General features: G+C 43.9%; 1 protein-coding gene across 4 annotated transcripts in view; it reads right to left on the minus strand.

Moving 5' to 3' along the window:
- The window catches only part of EP400 (E1A binding protein p400), a 346,882-nt gene that overhangs the window by 238,248 nt on the left and 84,185 nt on the right, over positions 1 to 24,449 (minus strand). For all 4 annotated transcript variants that reach the window (XM_073557025.1, XM_073557023.1, XM_073557026.1 and 1 more), the window contains exons 8-10: positions 20,690 to 20,830; positions 20,467 to 20,545; positions 15,163 to 15,212 (exon numbers count right to left, since the gene is read on the minus strand). In XM_073557025.1, coding sequence (XP_073413126.1) covers positions 15,163 to 15,212; positions 20,467 to 20,545; positions 20,690 to 20,830 — 270 coding nt within the window. The remainder of the gene's footprint in view (positions 1 to 15,162; positions 15,213 to 20,466; positions 20,546 to 20,689; positions 20,831 to 24,449) is intronic.

Genomic DNA, 24,449 nt, shown 5'->3' on the forward strand with positions numbered 1-24,449 from the left:
ATGTGCATGCTGCGTTTTTTACCGCAATGCGTTTTTTTCGCGGTAAAAAAACGCATCAATGTGCACAAAAAGTGCAAAATGCATAGAAATGACTGGGAAGCTTATTTTTAGCGGTTTTATAGCGCTTTTATAGTGAAAACCGCGGTAAAAAACGCTAAAAAAAACGCTGTGTGTGAACACAGCCTTAGGGTTACAATACTACAACTAAAATACATTAGCATAGATTCCCTATTAAATTGGATTGTCTAAGGAAGCAAACAAAAAAAAAAAAATCTTTATTTGAGCAATAAAAAAGTTGCATAAGTTCTAATGTTATCATCCATCTTTAGGAGAGGTGATAAGTTGCTGGAGGTCCGAGAACAAGGACTCTCCCCAACATCATAAACTGGACACTACAGATCCCCGTCTAAATGGAGCAACAAAGAAGCCAGCTAACCACCACTTCATTAGCTCTATTGTCTGCTGGAGAATGCCAAGCACTATACTAAATCTGGCAGGTTAATGGAAAATGAATGGGCTGGGAGTGCATATGATCAAACTCACTCACTTATCTCATGTATAGGTGATCACTGTAAGGTCACAGTCAGACGGCTGTATAAATTGGATTGAGATCGGAAAGCAGTGCTCAGACTGGCCAGCGGCTCTCCCGACCCAAGCATGACAGTTTCATGTATTTCTATGCAGCTGTTATGCTCGGGTCGGGACTGTGGCCAGCGAGTCCATGCACCGATTTATACAGCAGTCTTACTGCACCCTAAAGAAGCACTCTCAGCAAAATTTTGATTTCCTAATCCCTTTTAAATGTGCCTTTACTGTAGTATAGGTGAATTAAAACACTTTCAGGTTTTCTGCAAAACTTCGTTTTCAAGCTCCAAGGGCTTACATTTGTAGAAATTTGCACAGTTTTATGGTGTTTGCTGGGCAGATTAATTTCAGAACACATCTTGTGTACTAGACAAAATTGCAACACTTACAATAGACATAAGGCAAAGGGGGGTCAAGCGAATATTACAGGGAAAGTTTAATTGCGAGAAAGTCAGGAATAGTTCATATGGCCAGAAATATTGAATAATTTTGCTGGGAAAAGCAGTGTTTGAAGATAGAGGAAGGAGCGCTCACCGACAGCCGAGTGTCCCTTAGGTGCAGCGCTTATCTGCTGTGAGCTCCAATTTACAGCCCATAACACAATGACAGGATGCGCTGCTCTGTCTGTTGATTGAGAGGAAATATCATTTATGCTGTAAATGGGCATAATAAACTATAGGTACTGTGTGTGGTGTAGATGATATATTGGGGCATACTATGTTTGCTCACAAATGCTGAACACATCAGCTGCAATAGACAGTTTTAATTAGGTGAGAATCATACTTTTAGTGCCAAGTAAGTTGAAAGAAAACAGAATTGTATGGGAATTCATCTTACATTATATATGCAGAAAACTCACATTCACATCATTCTTCCCATCATTTAACCCCTTCAGCCCCCAAGTCTATTCTCAGCTTCATGAACAGGCCAAATTAAACTATTCTGACCAGTGTCACTTTATGTGGTAATAACTTGGGAACACTTCAAAGGATCCCACTTATTCTGAGAAAGTTTTCTTGTGACATATTGCACTTCATGTTAGTGGTAAAATGTGTTTGACATGACTTGAGTTTATTTGTAAAATTATCAGAAATTTGGTAAAAATTTCGCAATTTTCATACTTTTAATTCTTATGCCATTAAACAAGAGATTCATGTCACAGAAATAGCTAAGAAATAACATTTAAAGGTAACCTGTCAGCAGGTTTGTGCACAGTAACCTACACACAGTGTCAGGTCGATGCCGTTATGCTCATTAAAATGCTAAATTGGATGATGAAATAAGTCTTGTGGTTGTTGTGTGTAATCTTTATTTTCAGTTTTCCGCTAATGAGATTCTTGTGCCCCGGGGTGGCCTGTGGGGGGCGGTATCTTCATGTGGTGCTCTGCTTACATATTCATCTGTAATCCTCTTAAGAGGAGGACATTATTTTTTCTCTCTAGCAAGATGGCGCCATCTGCGCAGTAGCATCTATTGGATCGCCGATAGTGGCTACTGCGCAGGCTCTGCTGGCTCCATTTTCAAACTTTTTTTTATTTATAGGAATTTATGGATAACATCAAAGAAATGCGTTACACACATTATAGATGCGATCGTTTTACATACCGTGTATAAGCTGACCCGCGTATAAGCCGACCCCCCTAAATTTGCCACAAAAATCTGGGAAAACTTCTTGACTCGCTTATAAGCCTAGGGTGGAAAATGCAGCAGCTACTGCTAAATTTCAAAAATAAAAATAGATACCAATAAAAGTACAATTAATTGACATCAGTAGGTTAAATATTTTTGAATATCCATATTGAATCAGGAGCCCCATATAATGCTCCATACCGTTCATGATGGCCCCATAAGATGCTCCATACAAAATACACCCCATATAATGCTACACATAGGTTAATAATGGCCCCATATAATGCTACACATAGGTTAATAATGGCCCCATAAGATGCTCCATAGAATAATATGCCCCATATGCTGCTCCATAAAGGCTATGGCCCCCATAAGATGCTCCATAGATTATGCCCCATAAGATGCTCCATAGATTAAGCCCCATAAGATGCTCCATAGATTATGCCCCATAAGATGCTCCATAGATTATGCCCCATAAGATGCTCCATAGATTATGCCCCATAAGATGCTCCATAGATTATGCCCCCATATGCTGCTCCATAGATTATGCCCCTATATGCTGCTGAAAAAAAAAAAAATGGCATACTCACCTCTCGTCGCTGGGGGCCCGGTGTCGGTGTCACCGCTGGCTCAGGACCCCGGCACTGGCGATATTTACCGATCCCCGCTCCATGGCTGCGCGTTGCTCTGTCTGCCAGGTCCCTCTGTCAGTGACATTCAGGCAGAGGGTGCGGAGCGCACTAACTACGTCACCGCGCCCTCTGACCTGAACATCAGTCAGAGGACGCAGAGGAGAGGACAGAGCACCGCACAGCAATGGATCGGGGACAGGTGAATACAGCTTATACATACCACTCCTGGCGCGGTCTCTGCAGCCCCCTGCTGCTCCAGGTTTCAGGCTCCTTCCTTCAGCGGTCACGTGTTACCGCTCATTAAAGTCATAAATATGCACATATTCATGACTTTAATGAGCGTTACAAGGTGACTGCTGAAGGAAGGAGCCTGAGACCGGGAGAAGCAGGGGGGCTGCAGAGACTGCGGAAGGGGGGGTATGATCTCTGACACCCCCGCTCCCCCTCCGACCCCCTGGTATATGACTTGCGTATAAGCCGAGAGGGGAACTTTCAGCCCCAAAAAAGGGGCTGAAAATCTCGGCTTATACGCAAGTATATATGGTAATATTCATTATAAACTACCAAGCCAGCATATAAGCAAGGAAAGCAAAAGTGTGTATATTTGAAAATTACAATTTTATTAATAAATTAACATAACAGAAAATGATGCCTCAGGTCCAAAAAAGACAGAAAATGCCACTTCTCTTATATTCATAATAAACAGAGAATATGCATCATTAACGCACTCTAATACATCTTAGATAGATCAGTTAAAAACCTCAATGAAGGTATTAAATTAATACTCATATCAATATCTCCTTATTGTCTAAAAGATGGTAAATCCCACAGACCAAAAAAGTGCCACAGTGCTTGAAAGTGACTGCTAAATATTCTCTAACTTTCAACTAAATGCATCCTCTAAGTACACTACCATAGGGTTAAAGAAAATCTAATGTTAATGCTAGCAAATCGCTACTGAATAAGTGCATCAGTGCATGCTAGCAAATCGCTACTGCATGAGTGCATCAGTGTATGCTAGCAAATCGCTGCTGCATATGTGTATAGATAGCAAGTAGCCACAAATCAATCAAGGGTGCATACTAACTCATTACCTTAGTAGAGGAGCAGGGGTATGCAGCGTCTATTACCCCAACACGCATTTCAAAAGAGAATCTTTCTTTATCGTTATTTGGGGATGGGCAAAATGAGGGCAGGACTATAACCCGGGATTCCTTCCTAAGGTAGTATCCCCCAGAATTTAAACCAGGATAAAGGGGCTGTCCGGGCTTTTCACATAATCTCAGTGCATATCTGGGCTGCAGAATGCTGACAATAATATCTAGCAAACCCTGCAAACTGGCCACAGAAGGTAAATTACTTATTTTCAGCATTCTGAAGCCCAGATATGCACTGAGATTATGTGAAAAGCCCGGACAACCCCTTTAAGTTTTATTATGTGGTCGTCAAATATCTGAATGTAGGAGTTCTGTATTGACAGGGCTTGGATCTCACCCAGCAGTTTGGCTGAGATGACGGCCAACAAAAACACGGTCTTTAGTGTGAGTCTTGTCACGTCTATTTCTGTTATCGGCTCATATGGGGGTTTGCATAGAGCGTTAAGGACCAGATTTAGGTCCCACGAGGGGATTATTTTCCTTATCGTGGGTCTCAATCTCTGGATGGCCTTGGAAAAACGTGCTATCCATGGATGAGAGGCCAAGGAGGAATCAAAGAAAGTACTTAAATCCGCTATCTGAACCTTCAATGTGCTCGGACTCAGACCTTTATTAAATCCTGCTTGGAGGAAGTCAAGGATTTGAGGAATGTTTGGATGGGATGGGTCTATGGGGGTACTACCACCCTCTCAGGACCCATGCTGTCAACTGTAGGTTCTCCAGGTTTGGATGCAGAACTGGTCCCTGGGAAAGTAGGTCTTCCACAGCTGGTAGATGGAGCGGCCCCTCCTGAGCCATCTTTTCCAGGAGGGGGAACCAACTTTGCCTTGGCCAGAAGGGTACCACTAGCATTACCCATGCTCCTTCCTCCTGGATCTTCCTGAGGACTCTTGATATTATAACAATGGGGGGAAAGCCATATAGCAGACCCCCTCCCCATCTCTGGTTCAAGGCATCGACCCCTTCTGGACGGTCCGATTGATTGAGGGAGTAAAATCTTTGTAGCTTGGTGTTCTTTCTTGTCACGAAGAGGTCCAGCTGGGGGGTTCCCCACAGGTGGAACAAGTCTATGAATATTTCTTCCTTCAGTTCCCATTCGGTGTCTCGTTCTCGTCTGCTCAAATATTTGGCTAGGGTGTTCCTGGAGCCTTCTAGGTGTACCGCTGATATGGAGTGAACGTTGTTTTCTGCCCAGGTGAAGATGCGGGCAGCCAGGCCCTGAATCTTCTCGTGTCTTGGGCCTCCCTGGTGGCGTAGGAAAGATACTGTGTTTACGTTGTCCGATTACGTTGGTCCAGTAACCTTGACAGACTTCGCTTTAGTGTCTCCCAAACGGCTCGTAGTTCTCTGTAGTTTGAGGATTGCGAACTGATGTTTCCTGGCCATGTTTCCTGGGGGTACCTTCCCCTTCCAGATGGGCCCCCCCATCCTTCTCTGCTGGCATCTGTGACGATAGTCATGCATGGTGAAAGGATCCAAGGCACCCCCTGACTGATGTTCCTGTGACTGGTCCACCATTTCAGAGTTGATTTTAGAGCTGGAGATAGACGAATTTCTTTGTCCAGAGAGGTCTGCGGCCTGTCCCATTATGATAGGATTTCTATCTGTAGTCTTTTTGTGTGAGCCTGACTCCACATTACGCAAGGTATGCATGCTGTCAGGGTTCCCAGGACCTTCATTGTGGTTCTAATGGATACTCAATTTCGCCATAGCTGACGGACTTTGTTCATGACGGACTCATTCTTTCGCTCCGGTAAAAACAAGATTCTTCTTTTGGAATCTAAGAGGACTCCCAGAAACATTTTTCTGTTCCTGGCTGCAGGTCTGATTTGTCCTTGTTCAGGATCCAACCTAGGTCCTGGAGCTGGCGATCACCAAGTCGAGTTGCTTCTTTAATTCAGAGGATGAACAGGATATTACAAGGAAATCGTCCAGGTATGGAAAGATGATTATGCTACTTTGTCTTAAGTGTGCCATGATCTCGGCGACCAGCTTCGTAAAGACCCGGGGTGCTGAAGCTAGACCAAAAGGAAGAGCCTGAAACTGAAAATGGTAGTACGCGTTTCCCATTTTTAGTGCAAACCGAAGGAACTTCTGAGCGTGAGGGTGGATGCGAACATGATAGTATGCACTTTTTAGATCTAGTAGGTTTTTTTACCATGAAAAGGGTTGAATAATGGCCCTGACCCTTCTCTCTTTGTGAGACCGGAACCACTACGTTTGATCTTAGAACTTTTACGTCTGCCCATATAGGGTCTATAAGGGTTTTGGACTGGGGATTTGTAACCACAAATCGTGCTGGGGGGGTTGGTGAATTCGAGGGTATAGCCCTGGGAAACAGTGTTCAGGATCCACTGGTTCTGGGAGATGAGCCCCCATGCATCTGAAAACTGTTTGAGGTGACCTCCTACCGGTCTGGTGTCATTGTCTCCTGCTCCTGGAACTTGGTCTGGAGCGAAAAGGGGGGACCCTATTTTTCCCTCCTTTCGGGTATTCCCAGTGAGCTGATCTCCCTCTCCCTCTATATTCCTGCCTTTAGGAAGGACACGACCTTTGAAAGGAAATATATCTTTGTTTTTTTCTTGGGAAAACCTTTTTTGTTGTCAGTGGCATTCTCCAGAATTTTATCTAAGACTGGTCCGAATACCTTTATTATTATTTTTTGACTGGTAATCTCATGACCAGGTCTTCATCTGTATGGCTCTACAAGCCGCATTGGATAAAGAATTATTCCTGGCCGCAAATCACACCGATTCGGCTGAAGCGTCTGCCAGGAACCCGGTTGCGATCCTCAACAGGGGAAGGCCCTCTAAGATATCACTTCTGGGGGTTTTCCCCTTTAGTTGGTGCTCTGGCTGGTCGATCCACAGGTGCATGGATCTGGAGACTGATGTTTGTCTTCATAACCGCCGCAGAGGCCTCGCAGGCCCTCTTTAGGAGTCCATCAGCCTTCTTGTCCATGGGTTCTTTGAGACTAGAGGAATCTTCAAAGGGGACTGAAGTCTTACTTGACACCCTGGCCACTGGAGTGTCGATCTTAGGAACCTCATCCCAAGTGTTAATGTTCTCCTGGTGGAACGGTAGCCGGTGCCTGAAGTCTCGAGGAATGACCAGTAGCTTCTCAGCGTCTTGCCATTCCTCCAAAATCATTGTACGGATATGATCATTAACTGGAAAGACCTGGCGAATCATATCTCTTAGGCCCCCAAACTTTTTGTCCTGGAAGGACTGAGTCTTTGGGGCTTCCTCGATCTGCATAGTGCTTCTTACGGCACTTAGAAGCTCATCCGTGTTTTCTGAGAAGAGATATCTTTTCCCCGAGGTAATCTCGCCCTCCTCCTCTGAGTCCGAACTTAGCGACTTGACATCTTCGTCTGATGACTGTTAGGGCTCCCATCTTGGTCTCTTAGTATGGGGCTGATGGGATGACTGGGTAGGTAGCAGTCCTGAGACAGAGGCCTGAACCTCCTCTCTGACCATTGTGCGCATCTCGGCAAGGAGAGTATCCTGCTCGCCTCTGATGACCCTGAGGGTGCACTCCTCACATAGGGGTTTTTTCCACGACCCAGGCAGCCTGCTGGAGCAGATGGGGCATTTATTGGATTTGCCCGATTTCCCGGAAGTTGATGCTGCAGGAGTCGGTGCCGTATCCCCCTAATATAAAGCACAGGAAGTTTTTGATTAAAATTCCTGTCTTTCCATGTCCTGTACAGTCGTGCCCCCAAAGCCTACTTACAGACATTGGTGGTTCAGGGTGATCACCGGATTTCACGGCGTCCTCCATGGCGGGTGTATTGTGGTCAGTGTGCTGTGTAGCAGACCCCCTCTGCAGCTTATTTTATCCTACCTTGTCTTGAGTGGGTCATCTGATCCTTATCTGCTGTATGCCGCTCCTGCCGTGTCGCCGCTCCATTTCCGGCTCTGATGCGTTCCACGCTGGAACGCAACCGGAAGTCATCATCTGGCACCTGGAAGTGATGCAGCCGCGGCTGAAAATGATGCGGCGTTTGGCTGTGGGAGCAGAGAGCCCCGTTGAGGGGAAGCGGCTCCGAATCCCGGATCGCCGCTCCACGGGACACCTGGCGGAGAACCCCCCTTGGGGGGGGTGTAGGCACTGGATCTCTTGACAGGGGGGAAGTGGAGTTTGGTCCCCTGATCCCCCTGAGCCCTCAAGGTAAGCGACGGACGCTGAGGCTGCTTCACTTTCCACGACGTCTCTCGTGCCTGTCCTTACAGGGACAGGAAAAACACTAGAGTGGGAGGGCACCTTTTAACCTCTCGTGCATTTCATGTCCCTATAAGGATGGAAGGAAGGACAGCCTCCATGGTGCTGTCAGGAGGGACGTCCTGGAAAAAGGGGTTCACAGTTTGAGTGCAGCCAAGCTGATGTGATCCATTTTCATACTTCCTCCCTCAGGAAGCAGAAAACCAAACTGCAAAGTTTAGATATTTCTGTAAGTTTCTCCCTTTTATTTTTATAACTGTTTTACATATTTGTCACTTTTTATTTACATATTTTTATAATCTCTTATTGTAAGCACTGTAATTTTCTATTAACGGTTAAAACTTTAATAAATTTAAACCTTGTATGTAATATAAGAATACATAGCCTTAGAGTGTATGATCCTGGTGATTGGCAGACAGTAATAGTAGTACTTCCGGGACTCATTGCCCGTATGTTCGGTGAGTGGTGGCAGAGTGTATGAAGCAGGGTGCATGGTCTGTGTCGGCGTGCGATTTATCCTCCCATTGCAGCATAGGACAGATGTTTAATGTTGGACTGAGTGAGGAGATAGATTAACCCTTGCAGACGCAACCACAAGTCACGTGCTGAGAAGTAGGTACGCGACAACACCCATACCCCTTATGTGGGTGAAAACTACTTTTAGGGTGCATGGAAGTGCTCAGAAGGGAAGAGTATGCTGACTTTTAGAACGCAAAAATGGTTGTAATCGAGAGCGGACGCCGAGTCGAGGTTTGGAAAGTCCATGATGTGCCTAAACAGTGGAAACTCCCTACAACTGACATCATTTTGGAAACTGTACCCCTCAAGGATTGTATTTAGATGTGTGGTGAGGACCTTGTACCCCCAGGTGCTTCATAGACATTTATAATGTTAATCTGAGAATACGAAAAATCATTTTTACCGCTAAAATTTTTTAGTCCCAAATTTTTTAAGTCTCAGTTTGTTGAGTAATATCTCCTGAGTGCATCAATACCCTACATGTAATCGGAAACTACTTTTGAGGCACAGTGAAAAACTCAGAAGGGAAGGAGAGATGCAATTTAGTGCAAATTTTACCGTTATGGTTTGCGGGTGCCAAGAGCCACTGGATGAGTCCCTAAGGTTCCAGAACAGCAGAACCCCCCATAAGTGACCCGATTTTACAAACTACACCTCTCTCAATGAATTCATCTAAGGGTGCAGTAATCATTATGACACAGAGTGTTTAACACAATTTTATACCATTGAGTAGTGAAGAAAAATAACTACAATTTTACACCCAAAAAATTGTTTTCGCCCCAGATTTCACATTTTCACAAGAAGAAATGGATAAAAAAGGCACCACAATTTGTCACACAATCTCTGCTGATTGTGGAAATACCCCATATGTGGCTGTATAGCATTGCGTAGCCACACGACAAGACTCTGGAGAGATGGAGCGCTATTTGCCTCCCGGAGCGCAGATTTTCTCAGAATAGTTTGCAGACTCCATATACAGAGTCCCTAAGTGCTAGAAGAGCAGAATAACCACCTCAAATGACCCCATTTTGGTGATAATTTGACTCCATGAGTGTTTTCCAGAAACAAGAAGCAGTGGATGTTGAGGAGTGAAAATTGCAAATCTGCTATTGTAGTGCCCATACATTGTATAGCCCAATAAGTTATGCCCACCTTGTGGCTTCTGAAGACATGCACCCATAAATTAGGTGGGCTCTCAGCTATAGAAAAGCCACACTTATGGATGCTAAATGTGGTTTAGGTACACTGTGGGGCTTAGAAGTGAGAGGGTCATTTGGATTTGGGAAATCCCTGGATTTCTTTTGGAGGTGCCTTTCTACTACCAGTTAACATGGAAGCCCCCTATATTTTCATTGACACATGATGGACTTGAGTGGGGACTTGTTTATTTTGTGGTTTGATTTAAGCTTTTATTTCGAACATTTTACAAAACATTTGGGATCACATTTATCCAACGCACTAAGCTGAGCACTTAAATAACTTCTATCTGAATCTTTTATTCACTATAATGAGACAGTAGTTACTCTGAACTCAGTCTGGCCTCTGTTCAGAGGTGTCCTTATTGTCACAGGTGCACAAAACTGTAGCCGACCGCACTTTTATGAACAGATAAAAGACGGACACCGCCGGATTATAGGCCAGACAGCGTCCACAGTAACTACATCTGCCTGATTATAGTACATTTTCTACCAGGGGTTCCATCTGAATCACATATTTCAGAGATTTACACAGCAAATCTGGTGTAAGCGCTCAGTGTAGAGCGCAGGACAAATGTGATTCTAGCCTTACTGCAATCTTTCGGAGGCACAATGAATATAACAGCAGGTCAAGAATTGATTTTTTACGCTGTTCCTCTTGCGGTATAGTGATTAGATGACTTTTTTGCATTGCTAGACTTTTGAGAGCTATAAATTTTACTATATTTCTGCCTACAGTCAGCTGACATTTTTATTAGCATCATTTTCGAGGACATGACATTTTTTGATCGCATTCAATTCCGATTTTTGGGAGGCAGAATGAACAAAAACCAGCAATTCAGGAATTGTCTTTTTTCTACTCTGGTCCGCGTGTGAAAGTTGGTAAGATTGCTTTATTCGGGTGAGTACGATTACAGCGATACCACATTTAAATAATTTTTTTTTTTAGCTTTTACACAATAAAAAACTAGTATAAAAAAAATTCCGATCCGGACGCGGCAATACCAAACGTGTGTACTTTTTTAAAATTTGTTTTTACATGAAAATACTTATGTATGGTTGCAGTATTTTTTAAAATTTTATTTTGTGATTTGAAAATATTTTCAGACTTTTTTTTATTTACTTGGCCCTTCTAAGGGACTTTTACTTTCAGGAGTTGGAATGCTGTTAAAAAGATTGCCATGCACTAGCAATGCAATGCTTTATAAATGTCAGTTCTGTTCTCACACAAGCTTGTTAGACCATGCTCTAATTACTGGGAGCTAGGTCTTGACTGTAGGGTGGATGGTTAAGCTTTATGAAGCTGCATTCCCCAATATCAGCTTGTGATTTGCAAGCCTTGTGAGCTGGCACGTTGCAGTGAAGCAACACATCTGCAAATACTTCCCATGGCGTTTTTCTTTGATTGCCACACGTAATGTCATCATTCTTAAAACTCAGGCGTCTCCAGTAATTGTTTTCTTATGGGACTGAATTCTGGTTGTTCTGCCCATTCATGTGCAGCAAGACATTTCTTAAGTGCTGTTCCAGCTATGGCCATTAGATGTCATAGTTTCCCCTGTTCTTGGATTTAGAATCCTGTTCCTTTAATGGTTATTCTGTTCAGAACCGCCCCTTCATCCTTCCCGGGTCAGCAACATGTAGCCATTTCTCCCGGATCTCTGAGGAACTCGCATGTGGCTCAGCTCCCTGCAAGATCACTGCTTATATCAAGTGGATTCCGGTAAGGATGTAATGCAGTTATGTGATATGTGCTATGCATCTGTGTTAGCTGGCCATAAAACAGCCCCCCATGATATTTGCAATGCATGTTCAGCTCCTGTAATGTTATTACACTGCATGTTAGACAGATCCACCTCTGTTCAGTTAATGCAAGGCTGGCAGCCATAAGTTGTTTAGATATCTCTTTCACTGCATTGTATGTTGTATTGCTCAGCCTCTGTATAATGCATGCTACTGATATAAAAGCACTCTGTATCATTGCTTTACTGTTATGATAGCACCTTGTGTTATTGCTGTGATATCTGCTAGTACTGACATGCTGCACTGTCTGTTTCCTTATAGCTTTTACCTGATCTCATCCACATTGTGTTCAACAATCTCTGATCTCATCCACAATTGTGTTCAACAACCTCTGATATCATCTACTACTGTGTTCACCAATCTCATCTACTATACCATCTGTTATCTCCTATTGTTGTCCATATCATCCCAATAAACATAGACTTAAGCACCCATACAGTCTTGTTACTGGGAGTGAATGAAGGGTTTAGCCGTATGCTGGAATCTACACAGCGTCACACATGGAGGAAGGCAGAACACTGGTAATAAAACATCTTTTGTACCCCCAAAAACCATGATCTTTCCAGCTGATTGCTGGAAAAGAAATTTCTAAGTTGGTAACCACTTGTGCTTCCATTGCATGGAAGCTTATTTGGTTTTACAATCATGGTGTGGACTTCATGCTTCATCAACAGTAATAATTCAAGATTAGAAGTCTCCTCGATTTTCTCTAAGCATGTCTGAATTCTCTTGGCTTAGTTGCTTGAGACAACATTTGTGGCTCCCACTGGGAACTGACCTTTCACATCATCAAAACATCATGAATGATACTGGAAACCATGCTAAACTCAAAAGCCTTAACACCGACTTTTACCTGACGATTTTCCAAAACAAAGGCCTTCACTTTACAGCACATTTTCTCAAACATGCTTTGACAGGTCACCTTGAATGGGGGTCATCTTCAATTGATTCCCTACCTCATTTAAATTGCTTGACCCCAAACTTTATTTGGTAGTTGGAAGATGCATTATCAATATACAGTTGTGGCCAAAAGTATTGACACCCCTGCAATTCTGTTCGATAATAAGAACTGTCTGAGGACTTGAGAAACCAAATTGCGAGGAAGCATGAGCAATCTCAAGGCTACAAGTCCATCTCCAAAGACCTGAATGTTCCTGTGTCTACCGTGCGCAGTGTCATCAAGAAGTTTAAAGCCCATGGCACTGTGGCTAACCTCCCTAGATGTGGACGGAAAAGAAAAATTGACAAGAGATTTCAACGCAAGATTGTGCGGATGTTGGATAAAGAACCTCGACTAACATCCAAACAAGTTCAAGCTGCCCTGCAGTCCGAGGGTACAACAGTGTCAACCCGTACTATCCGTCGGCGTCTGAATGAAAAGGGACTGTATGGTAGGAGACCCAGGTAGACCCCACTTCTTACCCCGAGACATAAAAAAAGCCAGGCTGGAGTTTGCCAAAACTTACCTGAAAAAGCCTAAAACGTTTTGGAAGAATGTTCTCTGGTCAGATGAGTCAAAAGTAGAACTTTTTGAGCAAAGGCATCAACATAGAGTTTACAGGAGAAAAAAAGAGGCATTCAAAGAAAAGAACACGGTCCCTACAGTCAAACATGGCGGAGGTTCCTTGATGTTTTGGGGTTGCTTTGCTGCCTCTGGCACTGGACTGCTTGACCGTGTGCATGACATTATGAAGTCTGAAGACTACCAACAAATTTTGCAGCATTGCAGCATAATGTGGGGCCCAGTGTGAGAAAGCTGGGTCTCCCTCAGAGGTCATGGGTCTTCCAGCAGGACAATGACCCAAAACACACTTCAAAAAGCACTAGAAAATGGTTTAAGAGAAAGCACTGGAGACTTCTAAGGTGGCCAGCAATGAGTCCAGACCTGAATCCCATAGAACACCTGTGGAGAGATCTAAAAATGGCAGTTTGGAGAAGCCACCCTTCAAATATCAGGGACCTGGAACAGTTTGCCAAAGAAGAATGGTCTAAAATTCCAGTAGAGCATTGTAAGAAACTTATTGATGGTTACCGGAAGCGGTTGGTCGCAGTTATTTTGGCTAAAGGTTGTGCAAACAAGTATTAGGCTGAGGGTGCCAATACTTTTGTCTGGCCCATTTTTGGAGTTTTGTGTGAAATGATCAATGTTTTGCTTTTTGCTTCATTCTCTTTTGTGTTTTTTCATTTAAGACAAATTAAATGAAGATAATAATACCAAAGAATTTGTGTTTGCAATCATTTTCAGGAAGAAACTGAGTATTATCTGACAGAATTTCAGGGGTGTCAATACTTTTGGCCACAACTGTATACAGCAATCATCCTTTCATGGCTTCTTTTCTTCCTTTGTAAAAAAAAAAAAAAAAAATTCCGGAACAAAGCTCCAAATCCCTCACATTCTTTATAGAGAAGTACTGTACTGCATTTGCCATCCTGTCACTTCCCGTATTTTCAACAAAGTGAACTTCTACTGTGTTTGTTGTATGGCTCAACATGCACAGAAAAGCTCAGCTCTCTCACAGTAACAGAACATACTGGGGTACATAAAGTTTTGAACACCCTCGTACTCTTCATTACAGGCACGTTCAAAAGGGAGTAGAAAGATTTTGCTTGAACAGCTTCTTTAAAATGTAATATCTTTTAAGATAATATGCTTACTATATAGAATGTTTTGCCTTCTCTTGCTAAAATTTGTTTTCATATTATAGCCTTATAGTCTCCGATTCAAGGATTTTAGGCTGTGTGCACACGCTGCGGATTCCGCTGCGGATTAATCCGCACGGATTTTGCAAAAACCGCAGATAATCCGCAGGTCCAAAGACCTGCGGATTATCTGCGGTTTTGCCTGCGGTTTGGTCCTGCGGATTCACTATCTCCACAATGGTGGAGATAGGAACCCGCAGCGGTTTCCGCAGAAAGAATTGACATGCAATTCTTTCTGCGGATTCAAAACCGCAGCAAATCCGCGCTTTTTTTCTGCAGCGTCGGCACAGCGTTTTTTGTTTTTCCATTCAAATGAATGGTACTGTACACCGCAGCTAAAACTGCTGCGTGTCCGCAGCGGCCAAAACCGCTGCGGAAACGCAGCGGAATCCGCAGTGTGTGCACACAGCCTTATACTTATGTCATATGAAATGTTTAAAAGAGTCTGCAGAAACATGTTTTGGGTACATTGTAAATAAAGTCATGATCTGGGTAACAAGGGGGGAGGGGGGGGGTACATGAGTTACATTGCTGTAATGGTAAAAAAAACTGCATTCTTGAGTGAATAAACAGAAAAGAGACTTGCTCACAACCAGTGTGTATTCTTTTCTCTGAGCGCTCGTTATTTGAGGGCCTAATCTCTTAATTCGGCCTCACTGGTGATCCGGCATATCGGACTTTAGGTCAGAACGAAAACAGCTACAACACTTACTTACCAAACACTGGTCCACTTTGACTCGCCGCCCTAGCTTCTTAACATCCTGATCTGAAAGAAAGCGTGGATACAACTGTAATCGATAGTTTTAATCCAGTTTAGAAAAACTCATCTTCCTTGGTATCAGTTAATTTTAAAACAAAGACAAACAGCCCTTTACTCACCCTTCCTGGGTCCAGCACGGCATCACTGCAATTGCTCCCAGTTTTTGTTATTCTCTGCAGTGCTGACATCAAGTCTACCGAGATGTAGCCAGTGAGCAAAGTGGATATGAGCGACTAGTGAATTCAACTAGCAAAAAAAACGCTGAGGAATTGGCTGCACTGCTGTTGATGTGATATTAGCACTGCAGACAATAACACACCCGAAGCAGTGGAGGAGACTCAGCACTAAAACCATGGACGAGGCCCTTTTTAAAAAGCGGAGCAGGGGAACAAAAGGATTTTTGGTACTCACAGTAAAACATTTCTTAAAGCCTTCATTGGGGACACAGGTAGCCATGGGTGTATGCTGCTGTCGTTAGGAAGCTGACAAAGCTTTTCAGTTAGTGAAAAATTAGTAGGAGAAACAACACCACCACAACTCAGTACAGGTACAACAGAAGGCACATAGGCCCAATATAGGCACAAACCAGAGAGGGTGCTGTGTCCCAAATAAAGGCTCCAAGAAAGAATTTACAGTTAGTACCAAAAATACTTCTTTATCACTTCACTGGAGAACATAGGTAACCATGGGACGTGCTAAAGTAGTCCCAATGGAGAAAACAGAATAGTATGCTCAAATCAGGTTGGGTGACAGACTGCCGCTTGCAGCGCCGTTCTGCCAAGGCCAGCATCAGCCGAGGCGTAGCTATGTACCCTGTAGAATTTTTAAAATGTACGAAGGGATGGCCAGGTAGCAGTCATGCAAATCTGGGTTGCAATGGCCTGATGACAAACGCTCCAGAAGGCTCCTAACGCATGGGTGGAATGACCCCTCACTTCCAGAGGGGGTGGTCCATCCTTAACACTATAATCCTCCAATACAGCCGAGCGCATCCAGAGGGCAAAAGTAGACTTGGAGGCAGGGAGTCCCTTACGACGACCAACAAAAACGACAAACAAGGCATCTGAAGGATGATGTTATTAAGAGGTAGAGACGTAAGGTTCTGACTAGGTCCAGCTTGTGGAGAGACCTTTCAAGGGAATGGACAGGAGACGATTAAAATAAAGGACAATATCATAGTTGATGTGGAATAGGGAGATTATCTTAGCAAGAATGAAAGAAGGAATTGGTCATAGGACCACCTTATCCACGTGGAGGGTGAGTAAAGGAGAGCGGCAAGAAATGCCAATTCTGAGACCCGTCTGATGGAAATGATCATAACCGAAAAGGCAATCTTCTAAGAGAGAAGGAAAGATATGATGTCCTAAATGGGTTCAAAGGGGGGGGGGGGGGTCCCTGAAGAATGCTCAAAACTAGGGCAAGATGCCACAGGTGCACGATGCTCAAAACTAGGGTAAGGTGCCACAGGTGCACAGGAGAACGATTTGGTGGTGCTAGGCGCGCAACTCCCTGAAGAAAGGTCTTGACCTGAGGATGAGAGGTCAAATTCCTTTGAAACAGAATTCACATCTCGGAGACCTGATCCTAGAGGGTACCAAGAGACAAACCGGGCTCTAGCCCCGATTGTAAGAACGCCAGGATGGATGTAAAGGAAAAAGACATGGGAGCCATGTGGCTGTCTTCATACCAGCAAGTGAACGCCTTCCAGGTGCAATGATAAACTTGTGAGGACGAAGGTTTCCTTGCACTGTGTGACCTGAGACGAGAAACCTAACTCCCTCAGGATTGGGGCTTCAATGGCCACACCATTAAATTGAGATACCGAGAATTCTGTTGGAAGGGGGATCCTAAGAGAGTAGGTCTGGGAGTTTCCAGGGTACATCCACAAGATGAACTCTCATGCAGAATCAGAGAGCGTGGGGATGGGCGTCTTGAAGAACAAATCTCCAGGCGTAGTGCAGAGATCTATTCTTCTTGAAGGACTCTGGTGCGAGCGGTATCTAACAGAATACCTAGGAAAACTAAGCGCTGGGCCTGGATAAGAGAAGATTTCACCGAGTTGACAACCCAGCCTAGATGGGTAAGTGTCGAGGGTGATCTGAAGACTTCCGCAACAGTCTTGGAAGGATGGCCCTTGATCAGGAGGTGGTCGTCCAGATAGGAGGATGATTACTATGGTCGTCCAGATAGGAGGATGATTACTATACCTTTGGAACGAAGACTGGCCATGACGGCTGCCATAATCTTCATAAACACTCTAGGGTCAGAGGCCAGTCCGAAGGAGAGAGCTGTGAACTATTAGTCTACCTGGACCGCAAAGCAGAGAAACCCGATGCACCATGCACATCGGAATGTGGAGATAGGCATCCTGGATGTCATAGTAACATAGTTATTAAGGTTGAAGCAAGACTTTAATGTCCACACAGCAGAAAAATTCCTCAGGATCCATAGAGGTAATAACCGAGCAGAGGGATTCCATCCTGAAATTACGGACGCGTACTCGCTGGTTTAGTAGCTTGAGATCCAGGATCGGACAGAGCGAGCAATATTTCTTTGGGACCACAAAGAGGTTGGAATAGAAACATGAGAAGCGTTCTTGAGAGGAAAAGGGTACGGAGGAGAGAGGCAATGGCTTGAAAGAAAACAGGGACTTGGAATGGGACCCTCGAACGGCAGGACATGAAGAAACGTCTGAATGGGAGAGAAGAGAATTCTATGTTGTAGCCGCTGGTAATGGTATCTCCCTGACCCAGGCATTGTCGACTATGGAGAGTCACACATCCAGGTAAAGAAGAAGACGGCCACCCACTCTGAGAACATTTGCAGTTGGGGGTGACCCATCACGCAGAAGAGAATCTATTAGATCGGGACCTGAGGGCTTGGTAGAGTGACCCTTTGGGTGCCATATCAGGGCGTGTTTGAAGGACGGCTTCCTTCTCTCTCGCTGGGCAGGAGACTGGTGTCCCTGAGAGGAGGTCACAGGGGAGGAGTAATGATGAAAGAAGCGACAGGGAGAGGGGATTCTGAAGAGGGCTAAGCCTAACAGGGAAAAAGAAAAAAACAGCCTGGACAGAGCCCACCAGGTCCTGGATGCAGGAAACTTTGAGTGAGTCGCTTCGCCTGTTCGGAAGAGAGACAGGCCCTGCAGAAAACAACGACATGGAGAAGAGACTGGAGTTGTAACACCACCAGAACCAAGGCGAAGGAAGGGGTGGGTCCACACTGTAAGAAAAATTAAATAAGCGCTCCCATAGGAGGGAAAATGCAAGAGAGATCCCTCCCTCTCTGATTTGTGCGCTCAAGGGGGTGTTAAAGAATGTAGGACTTAGAAAGCCAGGAATTAAGTTGTAAGTGTAGTTTTCGGCATGCTATTAAGGAGAGGAGCTGGCTCTCCTCTACCTTTACTCATGTCCCGCCGCTGCCTTGAAGAAGAGCTGTGAAGAAAGAGAGAGACAGTGCCTGTCTAGTCGAGGTCCCAACTCCTTGTTCTCCATCCAGAGGACGGCATCAGGAGCCCCCAGGTGATGTGAGGAAGGGGTCACTGAGAAAGGTGTTCTCCCTTCCCGCACCATCGTGGTCCCAGACGGTGTCTACCATGAAGGGGGAGGGTTACTGAGAACTGACAGTCTTCCTCCCGGCCCGCTCTGAGAAGAGGGCTGAGGTGGGGAAAAGCCAATGACCAACCACTACGAACCGACCTGAGACACGTTCGAAGTGTCAGGGATTAAGGTCCTGCCTTGCAGACCAGAGAGAGTAGGATGTGGACGGCACCACACTGTTCTCTTGGTAATTTATTTTGGGAAAACAGTGTGAGAAGTTACACCCTATTAACTTGAAGTGAAGAATTTGAAGAAGAAAGAGAAAAGATTAATAAAACACAACAAAGTGGCCTAAGGAGAAAAAGATGTATCTGGAATCAGATCTAGGTCAGCCTCCTACTGACACCAAGCTAAAACTGATGAACTTTGGGCCAGGCGATGGGTGTACCCTGATGAGGATTTAACTATTTTGCCTAGTGTAAGCCTCCAGGCAACAGCAGCATACACCCATGGTTACTTGTGTCCCCCAATGAAGCGACAAAAAAAAGGGTTTTTCAAAAACCAGAGGTCAGCAGAGTGTGTCACACAGGGTGGGATTAAATACATGAAATGCATCATAAAGGTGGGATTAGAAACACAGCGTGTCACACAGGATGGGAAAAGATGCACAGAGTATCACATAAGATATGATTAGATGTATGGCACAACGAACTGTTACACAGGATGCAATAAGACACAAGGCTCAGTGGACTGTATCGCAAATAATGGGATTAGATACTGGGCTCAGCAGACTGTGTGGCACATAATGGGATTAGATACATGACTCTGCTATGTCATCTTAAAGCCTGCATTACAGACATCTGAGTGAGGCTTTCTGAATACACAGCAGAGCTGAACAAGTATTCAGAGTGAGAATTTTACTGCTGTGCTTTGATTACTGCAGTGCTAACAGAGGCGGTGAGCACAGGTTGGTTAGCCTGGTACTGTACTGCTAATACCATGCTACCAAGCTGTTTTCACAGCTGGAAGAACTCACCTATAGCAGCGCTGCTCTCACTTCTCAGAGCAGCAGTGTGAGCAGAGTTCAGTAGCCTGATATTAGTAATACAATACCAGTGTGCCCAACTTGTGCTCACTGCTTGTCACAGTGATGATCTGATCTGCTCAACGCTGCTGCCCGGCTCCTCCTGTCACTGCTCGCCAGAACACTGGGTGAGCAGTGACAGGTGAAAACTGTAGCTCAGAGCACTGCTCTGGACTACAACAAAGTGGCACCTGGTTCCTCCCCACAGCTGTGAACTGAACTGTCCAGAGAAGTGCCCAGTTCACAGCTGAGTCCACCACAGCGTAAGAGATTCAGTCAGTGTGCTGTGCATTAGGGTTACCATATTTATGGTGTGTAAATGTCACACTTACACACTGGGAAATAAAAAAAATGCAGCCCCCAGCAGCTGCAAAAAAAGGAAAAAGCTAAAACACAACATTTAATTTTGTGTTAAAAAATTACATAAACAATACAAAAATAAAATCACAACAGGTTAATTTTGTACAACGCATGTTAAAAAAAAATAAATACATAAAAAAAGTCATTGAATATGCTTAATAGATAAGATAAATGAAAATCTGTCACATGAAATCTGAGTTAGGCTCTTCTCAAAGATGTGACGTTTTGGACATTTCATTAACGGAAATGTAGTATATACACATTTTTGTCATTTTACCTTTTTGTGTTGCATGTGGCTTATGGAAGACTTTCCTCCTCTTCTGCTGCAGCTGCACCTGGAGTTTTATCTCCACTACCTAATGGCAAAAAACAAATAGGACAGTAAACACTATGCCAACGCTAGTAAAATATGCCCAGGAAGAGGTATGCATCTTGGCAGATAATCATAAAAAGTATCTTGCCAGGCAAAAGGTCACTTCTAGGACAAACATCATCCTTACCTGCTGAATATTTGACCAGAAATGCTGGATCTCTTGTGCAGCAAGCCACGCTATGCGTCTCAATCTCTCTTCGCCTTCTTTCTTGATCCTGGCAACATTTTGCTTTTTTTCAAGCAGACGTCTTACTGCTGTCCTTGCCATCTGTAAATAGACAGACAATAACTTATTGAATCATAAAAAATATAAATTTATTTTACAAAATTTGCATGCAACAATGACAATTGCTAAATCTAGGTAATTTCAAGTAATATACAACCACCATGTTAATGGTAAACCACTAAGACTCTCCTAACATCTTGTTTAGGCCTTACAGCTGGCATGCCATTCAACTAATTGAATTATTATATATGTATAGATAATGTACAGCATATACAGATCTGGCAAAAATTAAGAGACCACTGTAAAATTTTCATTTTGTCTGATTTTTCTCTTTATAGGTATATTTCTGAGTAAAATGTAAATTGCTCTTTTATTCTATAAACTACTGAAAACATGTCTTCGAATTTCCAAGCAGTAAATTTTGTATTTATTTTCATAAAATGAGAAATGGTCAAAATAAACAAATGCAGTGCTTGCAGACCTCAAATAACACTGGGGAACGCAATGCTAAGAAAACAAATTCATAATCATTTAGAAACAGCAATACTAATGTTTTAACTCAGTTAGAGTTCAGAGATCAATATTTTGTGGAATAACCATGATTTTTAATCACAGCTTTCATGTGTTTTGGCATGCTTTCCACCAGTGTTTCACAATGCTTTTGGGTGACCTTATGCCACTCCTGGTACAAAAATGTAAGCAGTTCTTTGTTTGATGGCTTGTGACTATCCATCTTCCTCTTTATTACATTCCAGAGGTTTTCAATGGGTTTCAGGTCTGGAGATTGGGCTTGCCATGACAGGGATTTCATGTGGTGGTCCTTCATCCACACATTGATTGACCTAGCTGTGTGGCATGGCACATTGTCCTGCTGGAAAAAACAGTCCTCAGAGTTGGGGAACATTTCCTGAGCAGAAGGAATCAACTGTTTTTCCAGGATAACCTTGTATGTGGCTTGATTCCTTCGCAAAGATTAACCTGTCCAATTCCAGCCTTGCTAAAGCATCCCCAGATCACCACCGATCCTCCACCAAAATTCCCAGTGGGTGCAAGACACTGTGGCTTGCACCCACAGACCTCTCCAGGTCTCCGTCTAACCATTAGACGACCAGGTGTTGGGCAAAGCTGAAAATTAGACTCCTCAGAGAAAATTACTTTACTCCAGTCCTCTATGATCCGATCCTTATGGTCTTTGGCAAACTTCAGCATGGATCTCCTTTGCTTCTCCTTCATGTAAGGCTTTTTTCTACCTTTACATAACTTGAGCCCTGCCTCTAGGAGCCTGTTACAAACTGTTCTTGCGGTGTACTTCACCCCAGCTGCCATTTGCCATTCCTTTTGTAGGTCACTGATGTCATCCTGCGGCTGCTGAGTGACATTCAAATAAGATGACGGTCATCCCGGTCAGTGGAGAGTCGTTTTCAGCCTCTGCCGGTCTGTAGCTTTGTTGTCCCCAATGTCTGCTGCTTGATCTTGTTGTAATGGACTACCGTCTTAGAAATTTTAAGGATGGAGGCAACATGACGCTCACTGTATCCCTCTGCTAGTAAAGCCAGAATTGAGCCCTTCTTTTCCTCACTTAAGACTTTTCTTTTCAACTTCTTTGGCATGGTTAAAAGTTATTTTTTCATTCCTATTACTTTTGGGATATTACTAGCACTTGTTTTGCCATCCAGCTCGTCCTATTGCAAGAAGACTGTGAACACCACAGCAGGGCTTTTTATACTTTCCTTCGTTAAATAAGATTTGGTTCAGGTGATCACCTAATCAGAAGCACATTAACCCCTTAATGTCTATGGACGTGCACAGTCCGTCATGGCAGGAGGTAACTTTCAGCACCATGACGGACTCTGCACGTCCTGCCTTTGAACTGTCACTGCGTGTAAACATGCAGTTTCAGTTCAGTGCCTGTCTGACAGCTGGGAGGCACAGGAAGGGGGGCAGGGACCCTTGCACTCGGTCCCTGCAGCCACAGAGCTGTGATTGGTCAGTCAATCTGACAGACCAAACACAGCAGTGATCAGCAGGAGAAGCTGGAATTTGAGCTTCTCCTTGCCCAATCAGTGTAGGAGCCCAGCGCTGCAGTGGCTGAGCATCCTGCACTGACAGCTAGGAGTAGAGCCCCCACCGCCCCTGGCTGTTAACCCCCTCACTGCTGCGATCGAGCATGATCGCAGCGTTCAGAGGGGGAGGCACAGGGTAGGGGGCTCCCTCTGCCTCAGGTCGGCGTCCCTGCGATGTAATCGCGGGGCCCGACCTGTGCCATGATGACCCGGAGGTGTCATGACAACCTCCGGGTCATTTACCTACGGAGAGCTGGTGAGATCATGCTCACAGCATGGTGTCAGCAGCTCTCAGCATTGGTATAATGCATTACAATGCTGGAGCATTGTAATGTATGATACCTAAAGTGAAAGCGAAAGTCCCATAAAGGGACAAGGTAAAAAAAAAAAAAAAAACTTTTTTTAAAAAAAAATATGTAAAAAAAAATTAAAAAATTCCCTAAAAAATCCCCTAAAAATTACACATTATGTAAAAAAAATAAAACAAAAAAATACACGTTTGTTATCGCCACGTCCGTAAAAACCCCATCTATAGAAGTGTCACCCTAGTTAACCCGTTCAGTGAACGCCGTAAAAAAAACAAAACAAAAAAGTAGCAAATTATACTTTTTCCAAGCAGTATCATCATACTGCTTGGAAAAAGTGCAATAACACGTGATCAAAAAGACGGATATAAATAACCATGGTACCGCTGAAAATGTCATCTTGTCCAGCAAAAAACGAGCAGCCATACAGCATCATCAGCAAAAATATAAAAAAGTTATAGCTCGCAGAATAAAGTGATGCAAAAATATTTTTTCTATAAAAGTTTTTATGGTGTAAAAAACACCAAAACATAAAAAAAGATATAAATGAGGCATCGCTTGTGATCATAGTGACCTGAAGAATAAAGCTGCCATACTAATTTTACCACATGTGGAACGGAGGGGGGAAAAAAAAGCATTCCTAAATTGCTGGTTTTTGTTCATTCAAAAAATGAACAGAAAAATCAAAATAGAAAGCGATCAAAAAAGTTTATGTGCCCGAAACATGGATTTTTGTGAGTACTCACCGTAAAATCCTCTTCTCCGAGACGCTCAATGGGGGACACAGATACTGTGGGTGTATGCTTCTGCCGCTAGGAGGCTGACACCAAGTTAAAAAAAAGGGGTTAGCTCCTCCTCCGCAGTATACACCCTCGCCCCTATTGCGGGCGGAAATCAGTTTGGTGCCAAAGCAGTAGGAGGACAACAAATCAGCCTTAATACAGGTACAACATGTCCAAAGGAAAACACCACCCTGATATCAAATAAGTAAACATATTCATTTAAACAAGAGCCAACTGGCTAATAGGGTGGGTGCTGTGTCCCCCAATGAGCGTCTCGAAGAAAAGGTTTTTACGGTGAGTACTCACAAAAATCCATGTTTCTCCTTCGACTCACTGGGGGACACAGATACTGTGGGACGTTCTATAGCAGGCCCTGGGTGGGAGATTGACTCACCGATCCAAGCTACATGCACCTCCTGTTTAAAGGTGCGCCACCGTTGCTTGGAGAATCCTTCTACCCAGGCTCGCATCCGCCGAGGCCTGAGCATGGATATTATGTTTGGCAAATGTG

This window comes from Dendrobates tinctorius, unplaced genomic scaffold, assembly GCF_039654945.1.
Source record: "Dendrobates tinctorius isolate UK_male_01 unplaced genomic scaffold, ASM3965494v1 ptg000243l, whole genome shotgun sequence".
Classification (NCBI taxonomy): Eukaryota; Metazoa; Chordata; class Amphibia; order Anura; family Dendrobatidae; genus Dendrobates; species Dendrobates tinctorius.